Source organism: Enoplosus armatus, chromosome 17 (genome assembly GCF_043641665.1).
Source record: "Enoplosus armatus isolate fEnoArm2 chromosome 17, fEnoArm2.hap1, whole genome shotgun sequence".
Lineage (NCBI taxonomy): Eukaryota > Metazoa > Chordata > Actinopteri > Centrarchiformes > Enoplosidae > Enoplosus > Enoplosus armatus.
Genome location: NC_092196.1, coordinates 4,287,037 through 4,308,709, shown reverse-complemented (window position 1 = coordinate 4,308,709; position 21,673 = coordinate 4,287,037). Strand labels below are relative to the sequence as shown.

General features: G+C 43.0%; 3 protein-coding genes across 3 annotated transcripts; 2 read left to right on the top strand and 1 right to left on the bottom strand.

Annotated features, from left to right (window-relative positions):
- Positions 1-2,766: 2,766 nt before the first annotated feature.
- Positions 2,767-3,573, bottom strand: elof1 (elongation factor 1). Its single transcript, XM_070923796.1, has 3 exons — positions 3,458-3,573; positions 3,295-3,365; positions 2,767-2,919 (listed from the first exon to the last, which is right to left on the bottom strand). The coding sequence occupies exons 1-3, from the start codon at positions 3,571-3,573 to the stop codon at positions 2,855-2,857; spliced, it is 252 nt and encodes an 83-aa protein (XP_070779897.1). The 3' UTR covers positions 2,767-2,854.
- A 2,111-nt stretch (positions 3,574-5,684) lies between these two features.
- Positions 5,685-7,955, top strand: tmem205 (transmembrane protein 205). The gene is made up of 4 exons (XM_070923518.1): positions 5,685-5,773; positions 6,629-6,737; positions 6,856-7,019; positions 7,129-7,955. The coding sequence occupies exons 2-4, from the start codon at positions 6,638-6,640 to the stop codon at positions 7,429-7,431; spliced, it is 567 nt and encodes a 188-aa protein (XP_070779619.1). The 5' UTR covers positions 5,685-5,773; positions 6,629-6,637; the 3' UTR covers positions 7,432-7,955.
- A 2,621-nt stretch (positions 7,956-10,576) lies between these two features.
- rab3db (RAB3D, member RAS oncogene family, b) lies at positions 10,577-21,483 on the top strand. The gene is made up of 5 exons (XM_070923806.1): positions 10,577-10,891; positions 14,429-14,665; positions 18,003-18,121; positions 18,406-18,530; positions 18,669-21,483. The coding sequence occupies exons 2-5, from the start codon at positions 14,429-14,431 to the stop codon at positions 18,854-18,856; spliced, it is 669 nt and encodes a 222-aa protein (XP_070779907.1). The 5' UTR covers positions 10,577-10,891; the 3' UTR covers positions 18,857-21,483.
- Positions 21,484-21,673: the final 190 nt, after the last annotated feature.

Below are 21,673 nucleotides of genomic sequence, written 5' to 3'. Positions count from 1 at the left end.
CCTTCCAGACTGTTATTTAACACTGATTGACGTCATACTTTTTACGACATCCTTTTACTCTTAGGAATGTATAGTTTGTCTTTCCACGAGTAAAAAGAAAAAAAAATAGTGTTTACACTGACCTTAGGTCGAAAATTTTCATGCAGTGGCCAACTTCTGTATCTCATTGCTCTGATGAATTTCATTGCCGCCAAAAATACCCCAACAACACTCAGAAGGTGAGATTGAATGACTTTTGCTATTTATAGAATTTTTTTTTTTCTACAGCTTTTTATACTTTCATTGTAATTAGATTTATGACAGTTCGTGCCCCTCTCCTCGCCTCCCCACCCTTCCAATCCAGTTTGAACACTGACGAGGCAGAATTTAAAAGTTCCTTGAAAGGAAACAAGTGACCGTGTTGGTGCTATTGAACTTTGACCCAGTTGGAGCAGAGTCCATGTCCACATGGGAGCCCCGCAGGCTCTAGGATTCCACTCCTCGGGATGACACACAAGTTCCGGGTCCCCAGACTGACCCGGGGGGGGGGGGGGCGGACGGGCGTTGCAGGAGGACTTTGTAGCTTTGTGGCGGACGTTGCTTTGTTTTGTGAGCACCCGCGCTGACAAATAGTCATGTTCACAAGCCTGCCAATCTACCCATCACGCCGTTTTACGGGGCTGAATATACATGGCTCGTGTGCAGCACGAGTCTTTGGTTTTTGAAGAGGTATTTAGAAAAAGAGGGCTCTGTCACAGTGCTTTTAGAAGGTAAAGGAGCAAACGTAGGTGTTGTGATATATAGTTTGAAGTTAGGGTAAACAGTCACCTGTAGTTTTTGTCCTGTTGTTTTTGTCTTCCATCCTTTCGGAAATGTTCTGCCTTATGTCTCGGTGAACGCTGGCTTTAGTGCTGTTGCTCCATTTCCACTTTACCTGGCTTCACCTCGTGTGCAGTAAACAGTGGTGGGAATTTTACTCAAATACTGAGCTTAAGTACAAATTTGAGATGCTTTACTTAAGCATTTCCATCTGATGCCACTTCTACTGCAATTCAGATGGTAATATTGTACTTTTAATCCATTAGTTGTCAGTTATAGTTACTTTACAAAATAAGATTTTACATACAAATGAGTTTATAAAATATGTTGCAAGTATAGGTAATAATATAACACTCACAGAGGCCACTTTTTAGTATTTGTTTTTACTTTTCATACTTTCAGTACCTTTTGCTAATAATAATTACGTACTTCTAGTGAAGTAACATTTCAAATGCAGGACTTTTACTTGTAACGGAGTACTTTTACACTGTGGTATTGTTATTTTTACTGAAGTAAAGTATCTTCATCCACCACTGTCAGTAAATGGCAATGTCAAAGGCTTGCTGAGAATTGCTCAGTGAATCACGCCAAATGTAGAGATGAGAAAGTTCAGCGTCATACTGTTAACCCACCGAATGTCTTGAATGTAATGTTATTGGAAGGTCAGAGGCGTCATTAGCTGTCACGGGATTCGTTTTCAACACATTAGGAAAAGCAGAAAAGTACATCTACAAAGTTATAAACAGAGGAGGTTCGGGCACTTGTGGTCCGGTGTTCCGCAGCAAAACCTCTGCTACCTTTCTTTGTAAAACATTCAGATGTACTGGCTTTAAATTACTGTCAGAATTAGCTGTTAAATAAGCTTCATGCTTGTGTTCACGTGCTGAAAGGGCCAACAGATTGGAGCTCTTGAACTGTTCATTGTCATACAGCAACAAAGTGCATCACAGCCATGATTTAGGACATGCAGCAGTGTGCCATCTAGTGGGGGGAAAAGCACATGTACATTTACTGTATTTTTCAGCCCATCAAAAGTCTAAACATCCCTTTTATTCAAGCAAATGTAGGAATGTAGTTTTTTTTAACAGTGCATTCATTTATTATAATTTCTTCCCTGTGATATCCAGAATGGCAACAATGCTGAGTAAATGTATAGTAACATTTCACCTTAATGTGTTGGCTTTGTTTCAACATTGTTCAAACTTTGCTAACCTCTTGATATTTTTTTTTTCCTATATGCCTTTCACTAAACATGACATTGTGCAATAAAAAACACTTGAAAAATACGGTGCCGATTTAATTTCCTCATTACTGTCGTTACCTGAAAATACAAATACACAAGTAGTGTAATAGAAATGACATGATTGTGATTTTAAAATAAAGGAAACGATGAAATCTAGCAGTGCAAATATATATACTGGTCCAAAAAAAACTAAAAAGTAAAAAAAAAAAAGAAGCCAACTAACAATGTTTCAGTGCATTAGAGACAACAAAAAAAACTACAAGTAGAGAAAACAAAGAAAATACTTTCACAAAAGTAACGTGTGTCATTGTAATCGACTAAATACAACCTAAAGAAAACAGAATTATTATATTTTCTTGATCCATAAATCACAAAGAATACCGACGGAGGACATGGAATGTTTTACACTAATGGAAATATCAGATCATTACACTTTTTAAAACTTCATTATATGACAATTCAGTCCCCCAAAAAAAAGACATAATTATCTAATCTAAAAAAAAAAAAAAACACTTATCATGAGCTTATCACTGACATATGAGAACTTTTACACTGAGAAATGTGATGGGGATAAAAACAACATGGCAACCATCTGGCCCAGCCAGAGGAACGTGTCACGCTCAGCATGCCACACTGTAGCGACATTAAACTAAGCACGTCACGCACAAAAACATGATGCTTCCGTTGTTTGTGATGTGATGGCTTTGCTACATTGTGCTAGCTGAACAGGACCCAATTCAGCAGACCAATCACAGGGGTGAAATGTAAAGTGATTGAGGTTAGAGGGAAGGCGGAGTCACAGGGAAAACATGGCTATTGATTGGCTGCTTCACAGGCATCGATCCAATCACTGTAAACATCCACTGGCTCGGACAGATCTGTTGAGAAAAGGTCAAGGGACATACACTACCTCCACCAAGGCTAAAACTTAAGGAATATTTAATCGGCATCTGCATCATGTCATGTATAGGCATGATTTTTTATTTATTTATTCAAGTCAGTGCAGTAGATCATAACAAAATTGGGAAAACATTGACAATGCCCCATCTTGCAATATTAACAAATGCATTATGAAATGTATGGATTCAAACCAAAAACCTAACCACTGACTTTCTACATCATTTCATTTCACAAGACACCCTTTATCTTAAAATACAAGCAAACAGGGCCAAAAACAAGCCTCCTTGGCAGGTGGAAGTTTTACAATTGGCCACATATGACGTTGCAATCTTTTTTGTTGGTTAAAAGGATACAGGTTATAGGAGTCTGGAACTCCTCCAAGCAAACACTGCATGATATTATTCCTGTGTTTCGGGTTCGTTCCCTGGAAGACAGTTAAGTGTTTTAGTCATGCTGTTGTTCATGATGCATTTCTCTCCACTTCTGAGGCATTTTGGGTTACACTGAGTTGCTTACATTTTGACATCGCAGGATTTCTCATGGTTACAGAACGGGCAAGTGAACTGGATGTCCAGGTTACCCGTCATTTTTTTCTTGGGAGGCGGCTTTCTCTTTGACTTTCTGCGCCCCATTTGTAATGTTGTATATCTGCAGAGAAAAAGATAAATACATAATATTATTAAACAACATCGATAAATATATATATTTTTTTTGTTTCCGTCAGGTATGGGAGACGTACCCATGTGTTTTTACCTGTGTTTGTTGTTGATGTATTTCACTGATCCACGATAGTCACTTTTTATTGCTTTGCATACTTTACCCACTGAACAACAGAAAGTGTTTTAGGCCACCACCTACACCTACCTACCTAAGTAATGTCTAGATAGAAGTGCACCATTAATGGCTTGCCTTTAGTCACTGCTCACCTGGCTCACACGCAGGTAAAAATCATTAGACCAAACCTAACATGCTCCTGTGATAACTTTACACCGTTCCCCTCGAGGGTAGTAATTAACGTTGCCTCCACATATGTAGTAAAATCTGAATTGTGTTTTATTACAGCCACATTCACAGTCCGCAGCTAAAATGTCAGCCAAAAACAGGCAAAGCACTTGCACTGAAGCGCCAAAGCCGCTAACGTTACACGCTAACAAGCTAACTCGCTAACAGATGCTGGCCTGTGGGTAAAAACTGTAGGAGATTTTAAAAAATGCTTTTAATAAACGCCTTCGTAGGTAAAAGGCAAAACGGAAGAGCGTGTTTCGTCTGTTATGGATTATTATTTCGCAGACGCGTGATGGTGAGAGCGTTGTCTGTCTTACCAAAGGGATGTCTTCCAGCAGCGGAGGATGCTGTGTCTTCAGCTTGGTCCGGATACAGCATCTCTCCGGGGCCGCCTCTGATTGGTTAGTTGAGGATTTGACCGGTTTGTGATTGGCTCCGACGCGGAGACTGACAGCCTCGTGTGTCCAATAGCGGATCTTCTCTTCTAAGTTAACGCCCTGCTGTAGTGATGGTGCAAACATGACATCCTTCAAATCCTGAAAACTAAACCAAACCAACAGATGGATGTTATATAGCACATTTCATACAAAACGATGCATTACAATAGAAAGACTGATCTCATATAGAAAGGATATATTCAAAAAGTTTTAATAAAGTCTAAATTCTTAGCCGCAGATGTAGTGTCGAATGTGCATTAAGATGTGAAATGAGGTTCTCTCTTTTGGTCTTTTACCCAATAACCAAAATCTCTATGTCGTTCTTACTTAAACTTAAACCATCAATGGGAATTTTACTACTACATCTATCTGATGGCTGCCATCACTGGCTACTTTGCAGAGATACATCAAGATACATACTCAAAATGTTATGTATTGCTAAGACTTTCAAATGGCTAGCTTTGTACAGATATACAACAATAAAATTCAATTTATAATACTTGTTGCTATTTTATTTGTTCTTGCCCAGGCTAAATTGTGTATACTTAATACATTTTTTTTTTCCAATTTCCACTTTTAACAATCTTATGAACTTGAGAATTTCCCCCCCCCCCCAACTTTTAAACCATTTACAACTCTGTGAAGTATTAAAACCGCCTTATGCATCTTATCCTGAATGACGGCCTCTGTGGCCACAAGAAGCAATTATGGGATAATGATAAATGCTAAAATGTAGTGTTAGAGTCGCACAACTGACTAAAAATGATGGAGTTTGTTAACATTAGCCATCATAAGCTTCTGGTCATGCAAGTAAGCTGTGACGTGTAGTGTGTTGAGTTGGGCAAGGGTGGGTTTTATTTACTTCTGAATTCAACTTTTAACTACGTAAGAGGAACATTGTGTTATTTTCTCTGTCAAAGTGTCACGTTAAACACTGATGAAGATACAAGCCTATTTTCATCCTATGACCTGCTTTAATAAGCTCCACCTAATATGTCAGCCAATGAAAATAGATACATAAACCTAATAGGTATAAATGGAGAAATTGGTGGTATCTTATTATAAGACACATACTGTAGCAAGAGGTCCCAATGCAGCAGGGGGGGGGGGGTGCTCTGTAAAATGAGAAATCTGACAGTCAAAACTTCTGTAAGGGACTTAAATTTCAACAGAACTTTGGACCTAAGGGAACCAGAAAGTCAAACACACGGGCGGGACTGTGAATGGATAAAATCATCATTTTCAAAAAATACCATTGGTCCATATCTCCTCGAGGGGCGGGGCTCGCAATATTATGACAGGGAAGTGGCTCGGCTGAAGCTGGGATCATACCGACGCTATTCATTTGAAGTTGGCGACCCTAATTACTCACGGGAAAACGGACACCAAGGTAAGAGCACGTTTGCCGAACGTGTGGCGAGTGATTTCTATTTTTGTGAAACGCAAAATGAAGCAAGCAACGCTGCCGACACACAACTTGTGTAACTGTCCCTTAGCTCAGAGGCTAACGCTGGTTAGCTTGTCAGTTCCCGAGCTGGAAACGGTGAACCTGCTGTAGGCAGAGTGCGGGCTCACTGCTTCTCTTTCATGCGTCTACCTTTATCCCCTCATGTTGAGGAGTTGTAGCCTTAGGGAGTGCTTATATACATTATAATTGTAAGTGAATTCCGAAATGTATTTTCTCTGCCTCTGCACTCTTATCTCACTCCGGGGACTTATCAGGTCTGCGGAGCACCAGGCTGAGAAGATACACAAGACCTTTATCTCTCTGGCCCCAGTCCTACTGTTGCACGCCAGCTTTAACAGCTCACACAACATTGTTTTTATCAGCTTTATACTTCCTGACTTTTTGCTTATAAGCTCTCAGAGCCCCAAGTTGTGAAACTTGGTTAAATACAGTGGATTTTCCTGTGCTCCATATATCTGTGATTCTCCCAAATCCCAAAGAAGTCTTGTTGGGATTTCTGTTATTAGACTTTTAGAACAGTTTGTTCATAACAGGTCTAACAGGGAGTTAGGCATCTGACCCCTAACATAAGTCACATCACTATGTGGGATAACATACTGTACATGTCCTTGTAAAAATGTTACAAAAATATTTAGAGGAATATTTTATATTTTGTATTTTTCACATACAGCAGTGGGGTCTGTGGGACCCCAAACAATGAGGAAGTGAAGCCAATTTCAACAAAACACAATGATGTAGTCTAATTGTGTATATATGTATTATGTACATGTTTTGTAGACTGACGCCATGGTAACAGAGGGGGAGCCCACAGACCTGGTCAAAGTGCTACACCTTCTGGTGCTCTCTTTCTCCTGGGGCATGCAGGTCTGGGTCTCCTTCATAGCAGGTATGAGGCGCACAAACGGAAGAGTCATGGCTGCAACACATGCATTCCTGCTTCAGCGCTATATTTTGGATTTCTGACCCCTTTTTTTTTTTCTTGATCTTGATGTGTGCGCGTGCAGGTTTTGCATTGGTGTGGCAGGTAACTCTGCACACCTTTGGCCTGGTGCAGAGTAAACTCTTCCCTGTATACTTCTACTGTCTGCTGGGCAGCAACTTTGTCAGCCTGGCCGTGTATGCTGTGTACCACCCCAGAGAGCTGCTGGACTGGCATGAAAGTGTGCAGGTCAAACATCACGCAATTTTAAATACAAAATACTCATTTTAATGACAATATTTCCAAGTAAATCATCACCATGTGGTCGTACAGTAAGGTATCTCTTCTTGTCTTGCAGATGGGTTTGTACTTTGTGGCGCTCGTCATGGCAGGTCTGAACGCCCAGTGGTTCGGTCCTGCGGCCACTGAGGTGATGTTCCAGATGAGGGAGGTGGAGAAGGAGCATGGCCTGGGGAACCAGATTGGCCTGGGCAGCCAGAAAGAGGCTTATGCTAAGCTCAAAGAGCAGGACCCCAAGTACAGAGTCCACAAGAGCACGTTCGGCCGCTACCACGGGTTGTCCAACCTCTGCAACCTGATAGGGTTCATCTGCACCACGACTAATTTGATCTACACAGCTCTGAATTTATCCAGCATTTAGAGAAGAGTAGGTTTCAATTTATGTGTAGCATCTTGCTCACAAAGTGTAAGAGACATCATGTGATGTAATATGTATGTAATTACATAGAAGTGTCCTTATGAGTCCTCATTGCTGTTCACTTTAATCAGGCTAAGTACTTCTCATCCTGTCAATCAGCATGTAATTAATGCTGTCTCACAAAATAGGGTGTACTTTTTTGTTTTGTATATTTGTTTTTAATATTTGATTATATTGCTCATGATCATACCTCCTGTTAAATTTCTTTTTAAAATCACACTCTATTAACTTTCTTTTAAATTGAATCACCAAACCTCAGGTGCTGTGTGGGCAATTTACTTGCATCCCCAGCAGGGGGCGGTGTGTGTATACAGGTGTATTCAGGGAAAGTTTATAGATCCAATGCTGAGCACAGAGCATAGCATACTGCATTTCATTTGTAAAATATTGTGTTTCCAGATATTTGAATGTATTGTTGAATTAACACTGTGTTTGAAAGATTAAACGGCGTGCTGTTAATATTCTTACATGTGCGCAAACTATTATTTCTTTAAATTTGGTACAACAGGTCTGTCTGCTTTGTCTTCTCATGATTTTTAGGCTCTAAAAGCAAACACTTGTTTTAATGGATTGGTTTGGAAAGGAACTGTCCTTTTTAATCCCTAAAGATTCTCACACCGATGAGGGAACCCAGACCCAACAGACAGTGCCCGGATTTGGAATAGGAAGGTTTTGATTTAATTACCAGTGACGCACATCAGATTTTGTGAGGACCAGCCTTGAATGCAGAGAACAGTGCTTTGCTTGGCCAGCTACGGGCTGAGAGAGGCGCTGTCCTTGTTCCAGCTACAATATTGGCACTAATGGATTCTAATGGAGTCATTTCAATATAAAAGGGGGGGACTGAGAGTAAATGGATGAGGTTTTCTCTTTTTGCTTTTTTTAAGAGGTGTCCTCCATCTGCACTCAGAAATTCAGTAATCATTAAATTTTTTTTTGTATTCTAATTCATAAAAATACAGTATGGAATAAACACACAGAATTCACTCCGAACACAGTTTGTTTTATCTTGCTGACATTGTGTTAATGTGCCTTTTAGTCGTTTAGTCCCAAGTGTCTCAAGGAAGGACATCAACTGCACACTCTGAAGCTCTCAGGGAATGCACTGGGTCTTTAGCTGTCCCGTCAAGTTGCCTGCTGCAGTGGCATCAGGAAATAAACCCTGTTTAACCAAAGAACAAGTTTATCCACTCATATCTCTTCATGGTATGACTTGGGAGAGATTCCAGGTGACATGTTCATTTCCTCCATACAGCCCAAGAAGTGGTTGGTAAAAAACAACTCAGCAAAAAACCCCAAAACAACTGTATACAGCGATTTGTAGATTATTTGGATCAGTCAAGTATGAACATGAAGAGCGTGAAGAAAATGTACACTTTAAAAATTCCTCAATTCTGGGTGTGCAAAGTAAAACATGAGGAAGTAGGGAAACAAAAGGAAGTGTTGGGGACTTGCACCAGACAAGTTCCACCATCCTCCCTCATTCCTGACCCACACAAGGAAATGAATGTGTGTGTTTGTGTGTAAGAGAGTCGCCACAGCAATCACACACTCCGAACACAGGCTGCTGCTAGTTCAGGGACCATTATTTGGAACTCCAGTAATACTGCAGAGCAGCCCTGCAGTAATATGGTGTGCTAAATTAATCATGAGTCTGGGAGTCTCAAGCAGCTTTATCCATTCATCTGTAATGTAGAAATGTAGGCTTAATTTGCAATTGTCTGATCTCAGTGATGGATATGCACCTACGCAGCATGAAAACACTGAGATCCTAATGAAATGTACAATTTATCAAAGACTAGGCTTTAACCACAGACACACACCTCTGCTTTAAAGTTAGTGATCGTCAACCTTTCTGCATGTGTTTACCAAAATAATTTAACAAAAAACTATCAGAGCTCATAAAATCACTGAGTTCCACACCTAGAGTGTATGAGTATTTGAACATGATATAGAAAAGATAAATGCCATAACTCACGACTGAGAACTACATACTGTATACTTGAAATACTTTATATACTTTATACCTATCTGATACCAGTCCTTTCATACATTCTGTATACCTCATTGGGATCGTTTCTGTGTAAGGTAACATGAGGCCATGGATATTTGTGGGAATAAAAACTGACTTAGCAGCCTAATTTGACTAAATAAATGTGCAACCACCTGAGGGTCTGGCGTACCTGGAGAAGGCCGCAGCTCACTGTGTGGCAATTTGTGGTTATTTAATTCATTGTCATGTTTTCTCTTGTGTGTGTTTGTGTGTGTGTGTTCCAGCTGACTTGATGGGTACTTAAAGGAACAGTTCGACATTGCGGAGAAATATGCATGTTCGCTTTCTTACCAAGAGATAGATTGAGATGAGAAGATTGATACCATGTCCGTAGTGAAAATATGAGGCCATAGCGCCAGCTGTAGGTTAGCTAGACTAGCACATGGAAATGGGGGGAAACAGGTCTCTCACGCTCTGCCGTCAGTGGATTAAACACGAGATGTAGACGTATTCATTAATGAGAGGTGCATGTAGGTGGATTTTGCTACCTTTGGACCGAGCCAGGTTCGCCGTTTCCCCCGTTTACAAACGTTATGCTAAGCTAAGCTAAGCTAAGCAGCTGCTGGCTGTAGCTTCACATTTACTATAGCTACGAGAGTGGTACCAAGTGAGGTATCAATCTACTCACCTGACTCTCGGCGAGAAAGCGCATGAGCTCATTTCCCAATATGTCAAACTCTTCCTTTAAACACAACAGGGTGCATACGTGATACCATTGGCCTTCCAAACTCAAGTCCCTATAGGACGTCACAGGGACATAAGAGAGAAAATACATATCTAACAATTCTAACTTCACTAATACGTGAACATTGTACACTAAATGTGACTATTTTAAACTACTTAATAGCCTGAACGCACTTGCAGTCCCCACAGAGATAGTATAAAACTATTCGTGTTGTTTCTCTAGGGTGTGTGCTTTCGCGTAGTGCCCGCGCGCTCACGTGCGCACGCACGGTGTGGACAGCCCTCTCCTCGAGCTGTGTGGACTGTGGCACAGCCTCGCGGCTTTTAGCGGCTGCTTCAGTGTCACAGAGGGAGCTCCGGCTACACCAGCAGTCAGCTTCAAACGCTCAAGACCGAGATCCGGGAGCCGACTCGAGTCAGTCCGCCAGCGAAGAAACGGAAGGAAGGAGCCCTGTCGAGGAGAGGAAAGCAGGTCGGCTGCTGCTGCTGCTGCTGCTGCTGTTGTTGCTGCCGGGAGCAGAAAAGTAGGGATATTTCAGGTGATAGCTCTACTTTCGCGGGCTACTTTTACCCGGCATCTCACCGCCGGGACGGAAGACCGCCGCGCATCACTGAGCGAGCGTCGAAAGGGAACCGAGTCGGACACTTGCTTTCTTGACCAAGAAGGTAAAGTTTGTTTAAGTTGCCAGAGTGTTTTCACACGTCCTTCATGCCCGAGTGCCACAGGGGAACCTGCACTCAGAGTAAAGTTTCCCTTTCATTTATCTCCACGGAATGATACCGAGTAATGTTTGGGATTGTCTGTTGTTGTTCGTCACACTATAGCTGCACAAAGTAAGGATATTTGGCCCGGAATATTAGTCCTCTTCCAATATCGAAATAAAAACGAAAGTCCTAGCCTTTATCGACCATCCATGTTTGCGTTTCAGTCCCCCCCCCCCCCTAATGAAAGAACTGATGTGACAGCTGCCAACTGATCAATAGTGGTCATTTCCTGCGGGCCGGACAGGCTGCTTGGCTCCTGGCTCTGCAAACAGTGCCAGTTTAGGGGCCTGGCTGCACCATCATCAGGCCCCGGTCACCGTGATGGCCTTTATTTGTTTTACTGGAGATAATGCTGCTCCAGTGTGCCATAAAAAGAGCTCCCATTCTCATCCGTGCTGCAGCTCAGGAAATGGATGGTGGGTGTCTGCCCTCTCAGAGGTGACCTGTCCTGATATCGTGGCAGGTGCTGGTGCAGGGCCCCTTATCGAAGTCATCACAGCTGCTCAGTGGGGATCTGGTCATGCCTGTTTTTGTTTTCGTTGTCCAGTGTTGCTTCACAAAGTTCCCAGACATCAGTTGTGTTCAACGTGTGACGGAAGAACGCTTTCTAATCACAGCCAGTTGTATTGCTCTGAACTGGTTATCGACTCAGAGGGAACTTGACACCTCTAAATAAAGCTATGCCACACGGTAACAAGAAAAACGTAATAATTTATTAGTCATTTAACATGTTTATATAGACTGTATGAGCCTACTTATTAAATTGCCTGCAGACACCCAGTAAACATGGAGGACATGTGACTGGGGTTACCTCAGGCTTACGCTGAGCCGATGGGGGAAAGTTGGAGCAAGAAAATAACATAATTTTTGAGTGGTTGGATCACTGCTATGGGATCTATAAGAGACCCTTGCACAGCACAGGCATCATGTGATGTGTGTTTTCACAGCCTATGTCTGGAGAGATTAGAATGACTTGAGAGTTATGAGGTCTTTATGTGACACAGAGGGAACTACTTTTTGGTCTGAAAGGATTGTGTTTATAGGGCATGTACCTAGGCTTTAGATTCAGCTGTGAAGTTGTGAAAGAGTATCTTGTTTTCCCACTGTCAGTAAACAGAAGCGTTCCATTACAACATAAGCCAGGACGCAATGTTGCATAGGTCTGTGTAGAAAGTAATGTTTCCTTACTCGTGCACTCCTGTAACACATGTTCTTTTAGGTGATTTTTTTTAACAGACACACAGCTCGATACAATACCAAGACATCAGTATACAAGTGAGGAACATGGACTCGTCCTCTCTTACCCTGGCACTGTCACATGATTGTGAGCGTAAACCATTTTGCCAAGGCTTCTCTAATTTCTCAGTAATGAGCCTCCTCTCCTTTTCTTTTATCATGGCCCTTGATGGTTGTGTGATCTGTCCTGCTCTGGAGACCAGAGGCCAGTTAAAAGCTGAGTGAACTGACTGCTTTGACCACTAATGGGTCTTGCTGGCAGCTGAGTCCCAGTCTGGTCTCCACGGAGACGAGTCTCACCGGGAGAGGCAGGGCTGAGCCACACAGATTGATCAGCTGTGTGTGTGTGTGTGTGTGTGTGTGTGTGTGTGTGTGTGTGTGTGTGTGTGTGTATGTATGTGTGTGTGTTCGGAGGGATAGACATAGAGAGCCCTCCCCTCTCCTTTTCACACCTACAGCTGTGCAGCGGCTCTCCCTCCTCCCACACTTTGGGATGACTGACGCTAAAAGGCTTAATGGCAGGTAATCTCATACCTGCCCTCAGGAGAGATCACACTGAGATGAATGGTTACAATGAAGCGGACGGACAGATGGCATAGCTTCCCATAATTTAAAGCTGTTCCAAACTTTACCTCACTGTTGTCCTTTTCATTTCGATTAGAAACCTTTTAATGAAGTCGTAACAGGATCACATTGATCACAGATGTATTTCACTAACATCTGGCCGAGCTTTGATTCAGTAGTACTACAGCTCGTTGAGCATGGTGGATTCTTGTGCGGAAATGCTAAATTGATCAATCGATTAATTGATGAACAGAACATTAATCAATGAGGTGGCCTATAGGGGTTAAAGAAGACCAGTTGAGGCTTCTTGTAAACAAACAAGATTTGTTTACCTTCAGTTTTAAGCAGGCTGTGCTGATTTTTTTTTTTTTTTTTAAAGAATATTTTAAATCGTGACTTGTTTACATCCATGGCTTGCGGTCGAATAGTTAAAAAAAAGGGAAACATGTGAAGGAGAATTCATAAGGACCACGGTGCTGAGAGAATCCGACCGCTCCAACGCTAGGCTACGTAATTATGCGACGGCAGATGTTATTGATGTGTGTCTGCCGAGGTCGCTGCCGCAAGGAATTGTGGGACGACATTATCTCCTTTCCTTTCATAAAGGAAACAGTCCAGTGTACCCTATGCTAAAGGAGATTAGAAAGGAAGCACTGACGCACCTTCCCTTTGAGAATTCCACCAGCTCTTATCATGGCTGCCACGTAGATACTTCCGGGTCATTTCACTCAGCTAGGAACCTTCCTGAGCTAAAAAAGACCACAGCCCATGTTTGCTTGCCATCTGTCTTCTTCTTTGTCGGCGCATTGTTTCTTTGCGTGTTGCCGCCACCAACTGTTGATCAAAGAAATTGCGGACAGGAATGTGTAATGGCGTCACCTGCAAGCCGGTGAGCATTCATTCGTCATGCACATAACGAAAACATTGTTTCATATCACTACTAGTGGTCAAAAACTCACACAGTACCCGAGGTCACCTGCCAAATGTAAGTCGAATATTCTCTCTCTTTTAGCTCTCTACCAAATCCTGAGGGAAATATCGGGCTTTTTAGCTGCTAAATGCTCCTTTTTGGTGCTGAGTAGGTAGTGTAAAGTGTGTTTTCAGAGCAAATTTGTCGCTGTTATAGCAGTGACAATGAACTGTTTTAGTTTGTTGTTTTCACATTGCCTTTGATACAGTGTTACAGTGATTTTTGACCTTGGGTTCAGTACTTGTGACAAAAATAATCTCCACTCAACGTTCACCTGCTAGCTTTGCCTCCGGGAATACTTCTGGCTCAGGTGTCATCGCGTCAGTGGTAATACTTAGTCGTATAAATGGAGGGAGATCATAACCCCTGTCTCTGTTCAAAGATGGTCAGATTGAATGGTCTCCTTAACCTGTCTCCAGCTGTCATACACCATATACTTGATCATCACCTGATCAATGTACCACACTGAGGCCACTTAATGACTGACACCTGTTTCCTTCAGTAATGAAGACCGTGAGATGTGGTTTAAAGCTTTGACAAAACTAGTAAGGGGATCTTGAGTCGCGATTGAGACTGATTGCAGTCATGGTGATGCTCTGGTAGAAAGTTTCCACCAAATGCTGCATTGCTTTTTGACATCGGTTTCTTTCCTTCCCCTCCCTCTCTAGATGGCATCAAATGACTCGCGACTCCAGCAGCAGCCCTCCCAGAAGGACGCGGCCGACCAGAACTTTGATTACATGTTCAAGCTGCTGATCATTGGCAACAGCAGCGTGGGCAAAACCTCCTTCCTGTTCCGCTACGCAGACGACTCCTTCACCTCCGCCTTCGTCAGCACCGTGGGCATCGACTTCAAGGTCAAGACTGTCTTCCGCAATGACAAGAGGATCAAGCTGCAGATCTGGGTGAGTGGATTAAAGATGCGATGCGATGTACATTGCATTATCACACTGCCGTTTGTAATGGCTGAAAAGAAAGTGCTGCAGTGGGTGCTTCAGTCTCCTCAGATTGTATTGTTTTAGATGTAAATAAAGAAAAAACAGGGAGATGAAGAAAAGGAGAGTAAGCTCATGTGGAATGCTTGGGGGCACCAAGAAGTCCCTTTCAGGCAACTTGGAGATAGAAAGCTTACCAGAAGACCTTTAAAGACATGGTTTGTCTAGAATTGTGGGTTTGGCCCTTGTGCAAGTTTAGCCTGTGAATTGTGCAAGTGTTAAAAGCATGACTTCCTCATGGTTTCATACACATTCTTGCTCCCTACCCTTATCTGGCATCTACTGTTGTTCGAGGTGTTCTCTTAAATGTGTAACGTAGACGGATCAACCGCAGTTGATGAGTTAAGTTCTCAGGTTTCCATACTTTTACTGGATGCTACAAAGCCCAGTTGGCGGTCATGGCGTTGACATATTATCGCCTTTTAAGTTGAAATGGCAAACTTATCAGCGTACACGATACTTACACATCCATCAGACAGGCTCATCATTGGCATTTATTTGGAGTCGTGTTTTGGTCTGTTTTTTGGGAAATGTGGGATTCAGTGTTTTTGGCGTTCGACCCAAACTGGAAACAAAACGTCAAGCTGTCTCATCATAATACCCCAACTTTACAGATGTGCAATGCAACATTTCTAGAGTGTCCCTTTAAAGGAATTGTTTGACTTTCCGGGGAAGTTGCTTATTTGCTTTCTTGCTGAGAGTTAGAGGAGAAGATCAATACCACTTTCATGTCTCTACGGTAAATATTACATTACAGCCAATAGCTGTTCAGCTTAGCCTGAAGTCTGGAAACAGCTAGATGGAGCGGGACCAACGCCTCTCTGTTCACAATCTGAATAAAAAACCGGAACCCTGGAGGTCATTGCGGGGCTTTTGCATTGCACTGTAAGGTGTATCCTTAATTTTTCGCCACTACCTGCACATATCCTCACGATACACTACAAATCCTATTGATATACATTGTTGAGGCTGTTCAAACAGATGATTCATTTGAACCAACAGTGTGTGAGCCACTGTATGACAAACGGTGACCAAGATCAGCAGCCCACACCAAAACACACACTCACCTACCTGACCAAATATGTGTCTCTATTAGATGACATGCGGTGTTAGTGTGTGTGTGTGTGTGTGTGTGACATTCTAACAGCTGAGCGGCAGGGGCGAAATAATTAACCATAATGACTATATAATGTGTGTTTGGTAATTTTGTGATTAGTTGGGTTTTGGGAAGGTGGGCATATTGTATGTGCCTGGCTACTGGTGGTGCTGTTCAATGACAAAGAGACCTGGTATTTCCTAAACTCAGGAAGCAGAGGAAGTTCCCTATCAGCTTCTGACGGAGACATAATGAAGACAGACTGCAGCGCTAGTGTAGCAGTGTATTTAAAGGGTGTGGGACCAGCAGGCATGTCTTAATACGAGTCCTCCCTGAAGTGGTGTTAATAATCAACTCTGTGAAATTTCCTGGCTGTTAAAACCATGTTAGTTCCCATTGAACACCATCTGTAAGAGATTTTGAGAGTCCTCAGACAAAGAGTATCACTGACGATCCCACTCTGCCAGCTGCCAGCCTCCCTTTGTGTATCATGGAAACAGGCTAGCCTGATAACACACCACATGGCCCTTACACAGTGAATACACAGTGAGCTCAAGCATATGTGCAGTGTGTTCACAGTGTGTACGCATGTTGTTTACATCCCTGCTTTTTGTGTCATGGAAATATGTTTCTGATCTTTGAGCAAACACACACCTTTGGCACACGTAGCATAAACACATCCACACATACAATATATATTGTGTGTGTGTGTGTGTGTGTGTGTGTGTGTGTGTGTGTGGGGTAGCCCAGGAGATGGTATCCTATGTGTGTGCCACTGCTTTCTGTTGGCAGCTAATATAACAGGGGTGACGCACGTTTAAAGATCAGGGTCCCAGTAACGTCAGAGTCTCTGGCCATGAGGAGGCCTGATTTAAACCTCTCCCTATCCATCATCATGCATATACACATGAGGGAGCAGCTTTTGTTTACTGGCTGGGGTTGACAATAGAAACCCTGGAGACGGTCATTTGGTTAAACGTCCCATTATGCCACCAAATATTTGTTCATCTCTGCATGAATGAGATAAAGATGGAGCTGGAATATTTCACACTTTGCTAAAACAAAAATAACCCCTGACAGAGAGCAGACAATGTATTTTTTTGTTTTTTTCTCTCTGTCTCTGCTGGAAGGATTTATGCAGCAGACTGCCCTCTGTATTGCCCATTTTGTAAAGTGAGAGGGATCATTTGGGCCGACCATCCAGAGCAGTCCTGGCTGTAATGGAACATTCATAACCCTCAATGGCCTCTGGTTACCTGGACAACCCACTCCTCCTCCTCCTCCTCCTCCTCCTCTTCTTCCTCTTCACTGTGAGGAAAACATCAGACACATAGGCCCCTGATGCAAATGAAGGACTCAGACAGGTTACCAAGTAACCGTGAGAGTGGAGGGGAGTTGCTCCACTCAGTCTACCTGTTTGACCTTTTTTTTACTATTTTGAGCTGTTGACTGTGACATCCCACACGGCCTCCATTTAATTAGGAGATGGTTCTGATAAACAGGTCACTCACTGTGGCTGGGAGGCAGTGCCACAGCAGTAGCCACACCTCCTCTGACTCTGTGACGCTCGCCTTTCTGTTATCTGTGTGTTTCTTCTTGCTGGCCTGCTTTATTGATGCAAGCCAGAGGTCCTGGTTTGATGAGAAATGATCGAGACAGGAGCTCATATCGAAATGCCATCTTCTGGGGGATTGGGGCGGAGCGGAGCGAGTGGCATTTTGATGTGATAATGAAGACAAGTGCTTTAGAAGGAGAGGAATGCTGAAAGGTTTCACAGAGTGCAATCACACCATGGCCTCTCCTTATATTTCCCACCACACAGGATCCATAACTATCTTTTTTTACTTTCTAACCTGCTACAAATTAAACCAGACATAAACCAGACCTGAATTTGACAGTGGTGTCTGAGTAGAACACCCACTTTAATAGCTAAATGATGGACCTACTCCACATATGCTGTGTCAGAGGCAACTCAGAGCTGACTTGTAAGAGACGAGTGGAGCAGCAACAGGTCATACATTGGATAATATCGCCCCCTTGTGGTTTCAAATCATGTATTGAATGATCACAGGGGAACGCTTTGTTTGTTTTATACCTGAAATGCAACGCGTATGAAGCATAGTATAGAAATGTATTTGTGTGTAAATGCAGGATACAGCAGGGCAAGAGCGCTACCGTACCATCACCACAGCCTACTACAGAGGAGCCATGGGCTTCCTGCTCATGTATGACATCACTAACCAGGACTCCTTCAACGCAGTCCAGGACTGGTGAGTTGGACGCCAGGAGATTATGCTTTCTGTCCCATCTGTCATTTAGTTAGATGATGTCCAAAACTCCTCAAGAGTTGAATGAAATTTGGTGTGAAGACTAAGGAAGAAGGTTGCCTTTTGGTATAGATAGCCCCACCATGTGGTCAATAATGAATTATCTAAGTCTGGAAGTGTGAGGTGTAAAAGCATGCAACCTATTCTTTTCAATTTTTTTGTATAATATTCTATATAGTTTTACAGCTTTTCATCATGTGCTGTGAAACTTTATGGCCGTCCCACAGGGCGACGCAGATCAAGACATACTCATGGGACAATGCTCAGGTGATCCTAGTCGGTAACAAGTGTGACCTGGAGGACGACAGGCTCGTACCCACAGAGGACGGCCAGCGACTGGCGGAGGAGCTAGGTAGAAACTCTTTTACCCACGCAGTTCAGACAGATGTTGTGCGCGTGCATGTACGGTATATGTATTTTAACACGCATACATCTACTGTGTTCGTGAAATCATGTGTTGCCACTTCTGTGCCCGTGCTCCCCACTCCAGGTTTCCAGTTCTTCGAGGCCAGCGCTAAGGACAACATCAACGTGAAGCAGGTGTTTGAGCGTCTAGTGGACGTCATCTGTGAGAAGATGAACGAGAGCATGGACGGAGACATCAACCTTGTAACCAACCACAGGAACCAGGGCCTTAAAGACTCGCCTTCAGAGAGCCAGGGGGGCTGTGCTTGCTAAACCCGCGCACGCACGCACGCACACACACACACACACACACACACACACACATACATCCACACACACACACACACACACACACACACACACACACACACACACACACACACTGATACTCATGCATGAAGACCAACTCCTTCTCTGTGCCTCAAGCGTGGAAAGTGCCGCACCTCTTCCTCTCTCTTCACTCCAGCCACGCCCAGCTCTGCTTTGTCCACACAGCAGCCAAGGGACAGCTAGCTGAGATAGTCTTCATCAGTGCTGTCAGACTGACTTTCAAATTTACTGAAACATTGGTTCAGCGGCTTTAATCTTCTGAGCCAAATATTTGTGCAGATAGCTAGAAACTAGTGATGCCAAGTAGTGTCTGTAGATGGCTGTATTTTAGGGATTCACTGTTTCATTTGACATTCACACTGTACATGTTTACTAGTTTAGTTCACTTTGCTAAGTAGACCCCCGTCCAGCAGACTGCATGTCGTGAACTCAGTTTTTGCCACTGATTGATTCAGAAAGGGATTGTGGGTGGATACACAGCAGCTGCCAAAATAACAGTTCAGAGTGTGTTGTGCTTGTCCAATCATATCTAGGACGCTTCATGCTCACTGATTGATGGAGAGAAGAATTAATCAGTTTTGTACAGTCTACTTGAAGTGATGTACAGGGGCATATTGAGTTTTGCCAGGCTTAAAGCTAAAGTTCGACGTTTTTGGAAAATACGCTTATTCGCTATCTTGTTGCGAGTTGGATGAGAAGAGTGATACCACTCTCATTACTGTAAGCTAAATATGAAGCTCCAGCCAGCAGCCACTTAGATTAGCTTAGCTAAGCACGAAGACTTAGGGTTAGACTTTTTATACGGATAAACAAAGACATAATGTTACGACTTTGTCACCTCTGGACAGATCTGGGCTGTCTGTTTCCTCCTGTTCCCAGTCTTTGTGCTCAGCTGAGCCAATCGGCTGCAGGTGGTAGCTTCATGTTTAGCTTACAGACGTGAAAGTGGTATCAATATTCTCATCTCTCAGCAAAAAACAGCTGATTTCTCTGTTGTGAGACTCTGAGGTGCACGTGTCATCATTCATCAGTTAAAGCATAAAGCAAGATGATAAAGAAAACCAACAGAATGTCACAGTGAACCTCATCGTGACCTGAATCTTAATGCCAGTCTTGTGTTGCCCTTTGCCTCCCTCTGTGCTTCCTGGAGGCTGTTGAAGCCTCGCCTTGTGCACTAATGCTGAGACTAATGTTGAGCTCCGTCCTCTTCGCTGCGCTTGTGTGTGAGGAAGTCGTTTAACTCCGCTGACACTTGCATTTGACCTGACCTCATGGCATGTCCTCGCTCACCCCTTTGTGCCACTCTTTTCTTAAACACCCTCTCTCTCTCTCGCACACACGCTTTCACCATGACACACACACACACACACACACACACACACTAGTCCCCCAACTGCAGCATGGCAAAACAGTTGGCATGGTAAACCTACGATGCTTAATAACTGAGTATTTACAATGCGGTGAATTACCTTTGTTATTTTCTTGTTATTGACACAATGACCGTTTTGTGGAAATGCAACACAGTGTGTGTGTGTGTGTGTGTGTGTGTGTAAACTCTGAAAGGGAAGAATAAGTCTAGGCCTTAACTGTGTTGCCGCTACCAGAAAAATCCCATAACTGTAATATCTCATCGTGTCATTCCACGTTATGTTATATTTGCCATCAGTCAAACTGTACGTTTCGGTATTGAACGGTCAACCTGACTGATGAAACTGAAATTTGAAGTGTCTTTGGATTTCACCAGGAATCGGGAATGGAAAACAAACGTACTAAAGGACAATTCGACCATCACTGTCCTCGTGCTGACTCTACCGACTGTCAGTTAGTATCAACCTTAACCATAACCTCTGCGCCACGATAGCAGCCCCAGGTGGTCAGCTCGCTCGCTGCTGTTGTACGAGCCCGCGGCCAGTTATCTCTCCCCTCAGCGTGTGCTTCTGAACAGTGATACAGTTCTACAGATATCAGATATTATCACCCCATCTGCACCACACTGAGCTTTCATGCAGGGGGTGTAACAGAAGGAGGCTGTGTGCAAGGTCACTGACTCATAACACTACATTTGTATTCCAACGTACAGTATGTGCATAATGCACTGTGCAGGTTTGCACAGGTTTTACGTATTTAAATGGAACGCAGAGGCGTCATATAATATCTGTGATGCTTTCACTCAAGGAGCTTAAGATGGCGGCTGCTGCTTGAATACATGTTGAATGTGCTAGACTTGTACTTTGCACTGTTGTGCTAAATGTTTAACCACTTTGTCCAGTATCTGCCATATTGAAAAACTACTGACTCTGACGCTTCGTCCGTAGCGTCCAGAGCCGTTAGTCTGGGCTGTGCTCTTTCTTTCTCATGTTTGTGATCTACTTGTGTTTGTGTGTTGCATTCCTGATTGGTTGCTTTCTTTTCTAAAAAGAGGGCACATCAGACCATTTGATCCCTTTATTTTTGGTTGGATGGAAGCATTGTGGGGGAAAAAAAATGCATCTTATAGACAAGATATAATAAGTTGAATATGTTGGACAATGTGTATATGAAAATAAAGAATATATTCATTACAAAAGAAAGGGGTGTAATTGCCAATCCTTGCTTTCAGTTCCTTTACACAAATCAGTTACAGAGGTGACAGCAGCATTTAAAGTGTAATTTACTACCATGCATCCTACCTCCTAACCCCAAAACACGTTTTTTTTTTTTTCCCCTCGTTTTATCTGAAGAACCAGAGAAACCACACTCTGCCATTGTCCTCCACAACAA

Bases quoted from the DNA above. Each gene is read 5' to 3' on its own strand.
- elof1 (XM_070923796.1), bottom strand. From the start codon at position 3,573: ATGGGGCGCAGAAAGTCAAAGAGAAAGCCGCCTCCCAAGAAAAAAATG. The intron at 3,366-3,457 runs GTAAGCAACTCA...ACTGTCTTCCAG, and splicing joins AAATCCTGCGATGTCAAAAT to GGAACGAACCCGAAACACAG. The intron at 2,920-3,294 runs GTATCCTTTTAA...TTTTCTCAACAG, and splicing joins GTTCCAGACTCCTATAACCT to ATCTGTCCGAGCCAGTGGAT.
- tmem205 (XM_070923518.1), top strand. From the start codon at position 6,638: ATGGTAACAGAGGGGGAGCCCACAGACCTGGTCAAAGTGCTACACCTT. The intron at 6,738-6,855 runs GTATGAGGCGCA...GTGCGCGTGCAG, and splicing joins CTGGGTCTCCTTCATAGCAG to GTTTTGCATTGGTGTGGCAG. The intron at 7,020-7,128 runs GTCAAACATCAC...CTTGTCTTGCAG, and splicing joins ACTGGCATGAAAGTGTGCAG to ATGGGTTTGTACTTTGTGGC.
- rab3db (XM_070923806.1), top strand. From the start codon at position 14,429: ATGGCATCAAATGACTCGCGACTCCAGCAGCAGCCCTCCCAGAAGGAC. The intron at 14,666-18,002 runs GTGAGTGGATTA...GTGTAAATGCAG, and splicing joins GGATCAAGCTGCAGATCTGG to GATACAGCAGGGCAAGAGCG. The intron at 18,531-18,668 runs GTAGAAACTCTT...TCCCCACTCCAG, and splicing joins GCGACTGGCGGAGGAGCTAG to GTTTCCAGTTCTTCGAGGCC.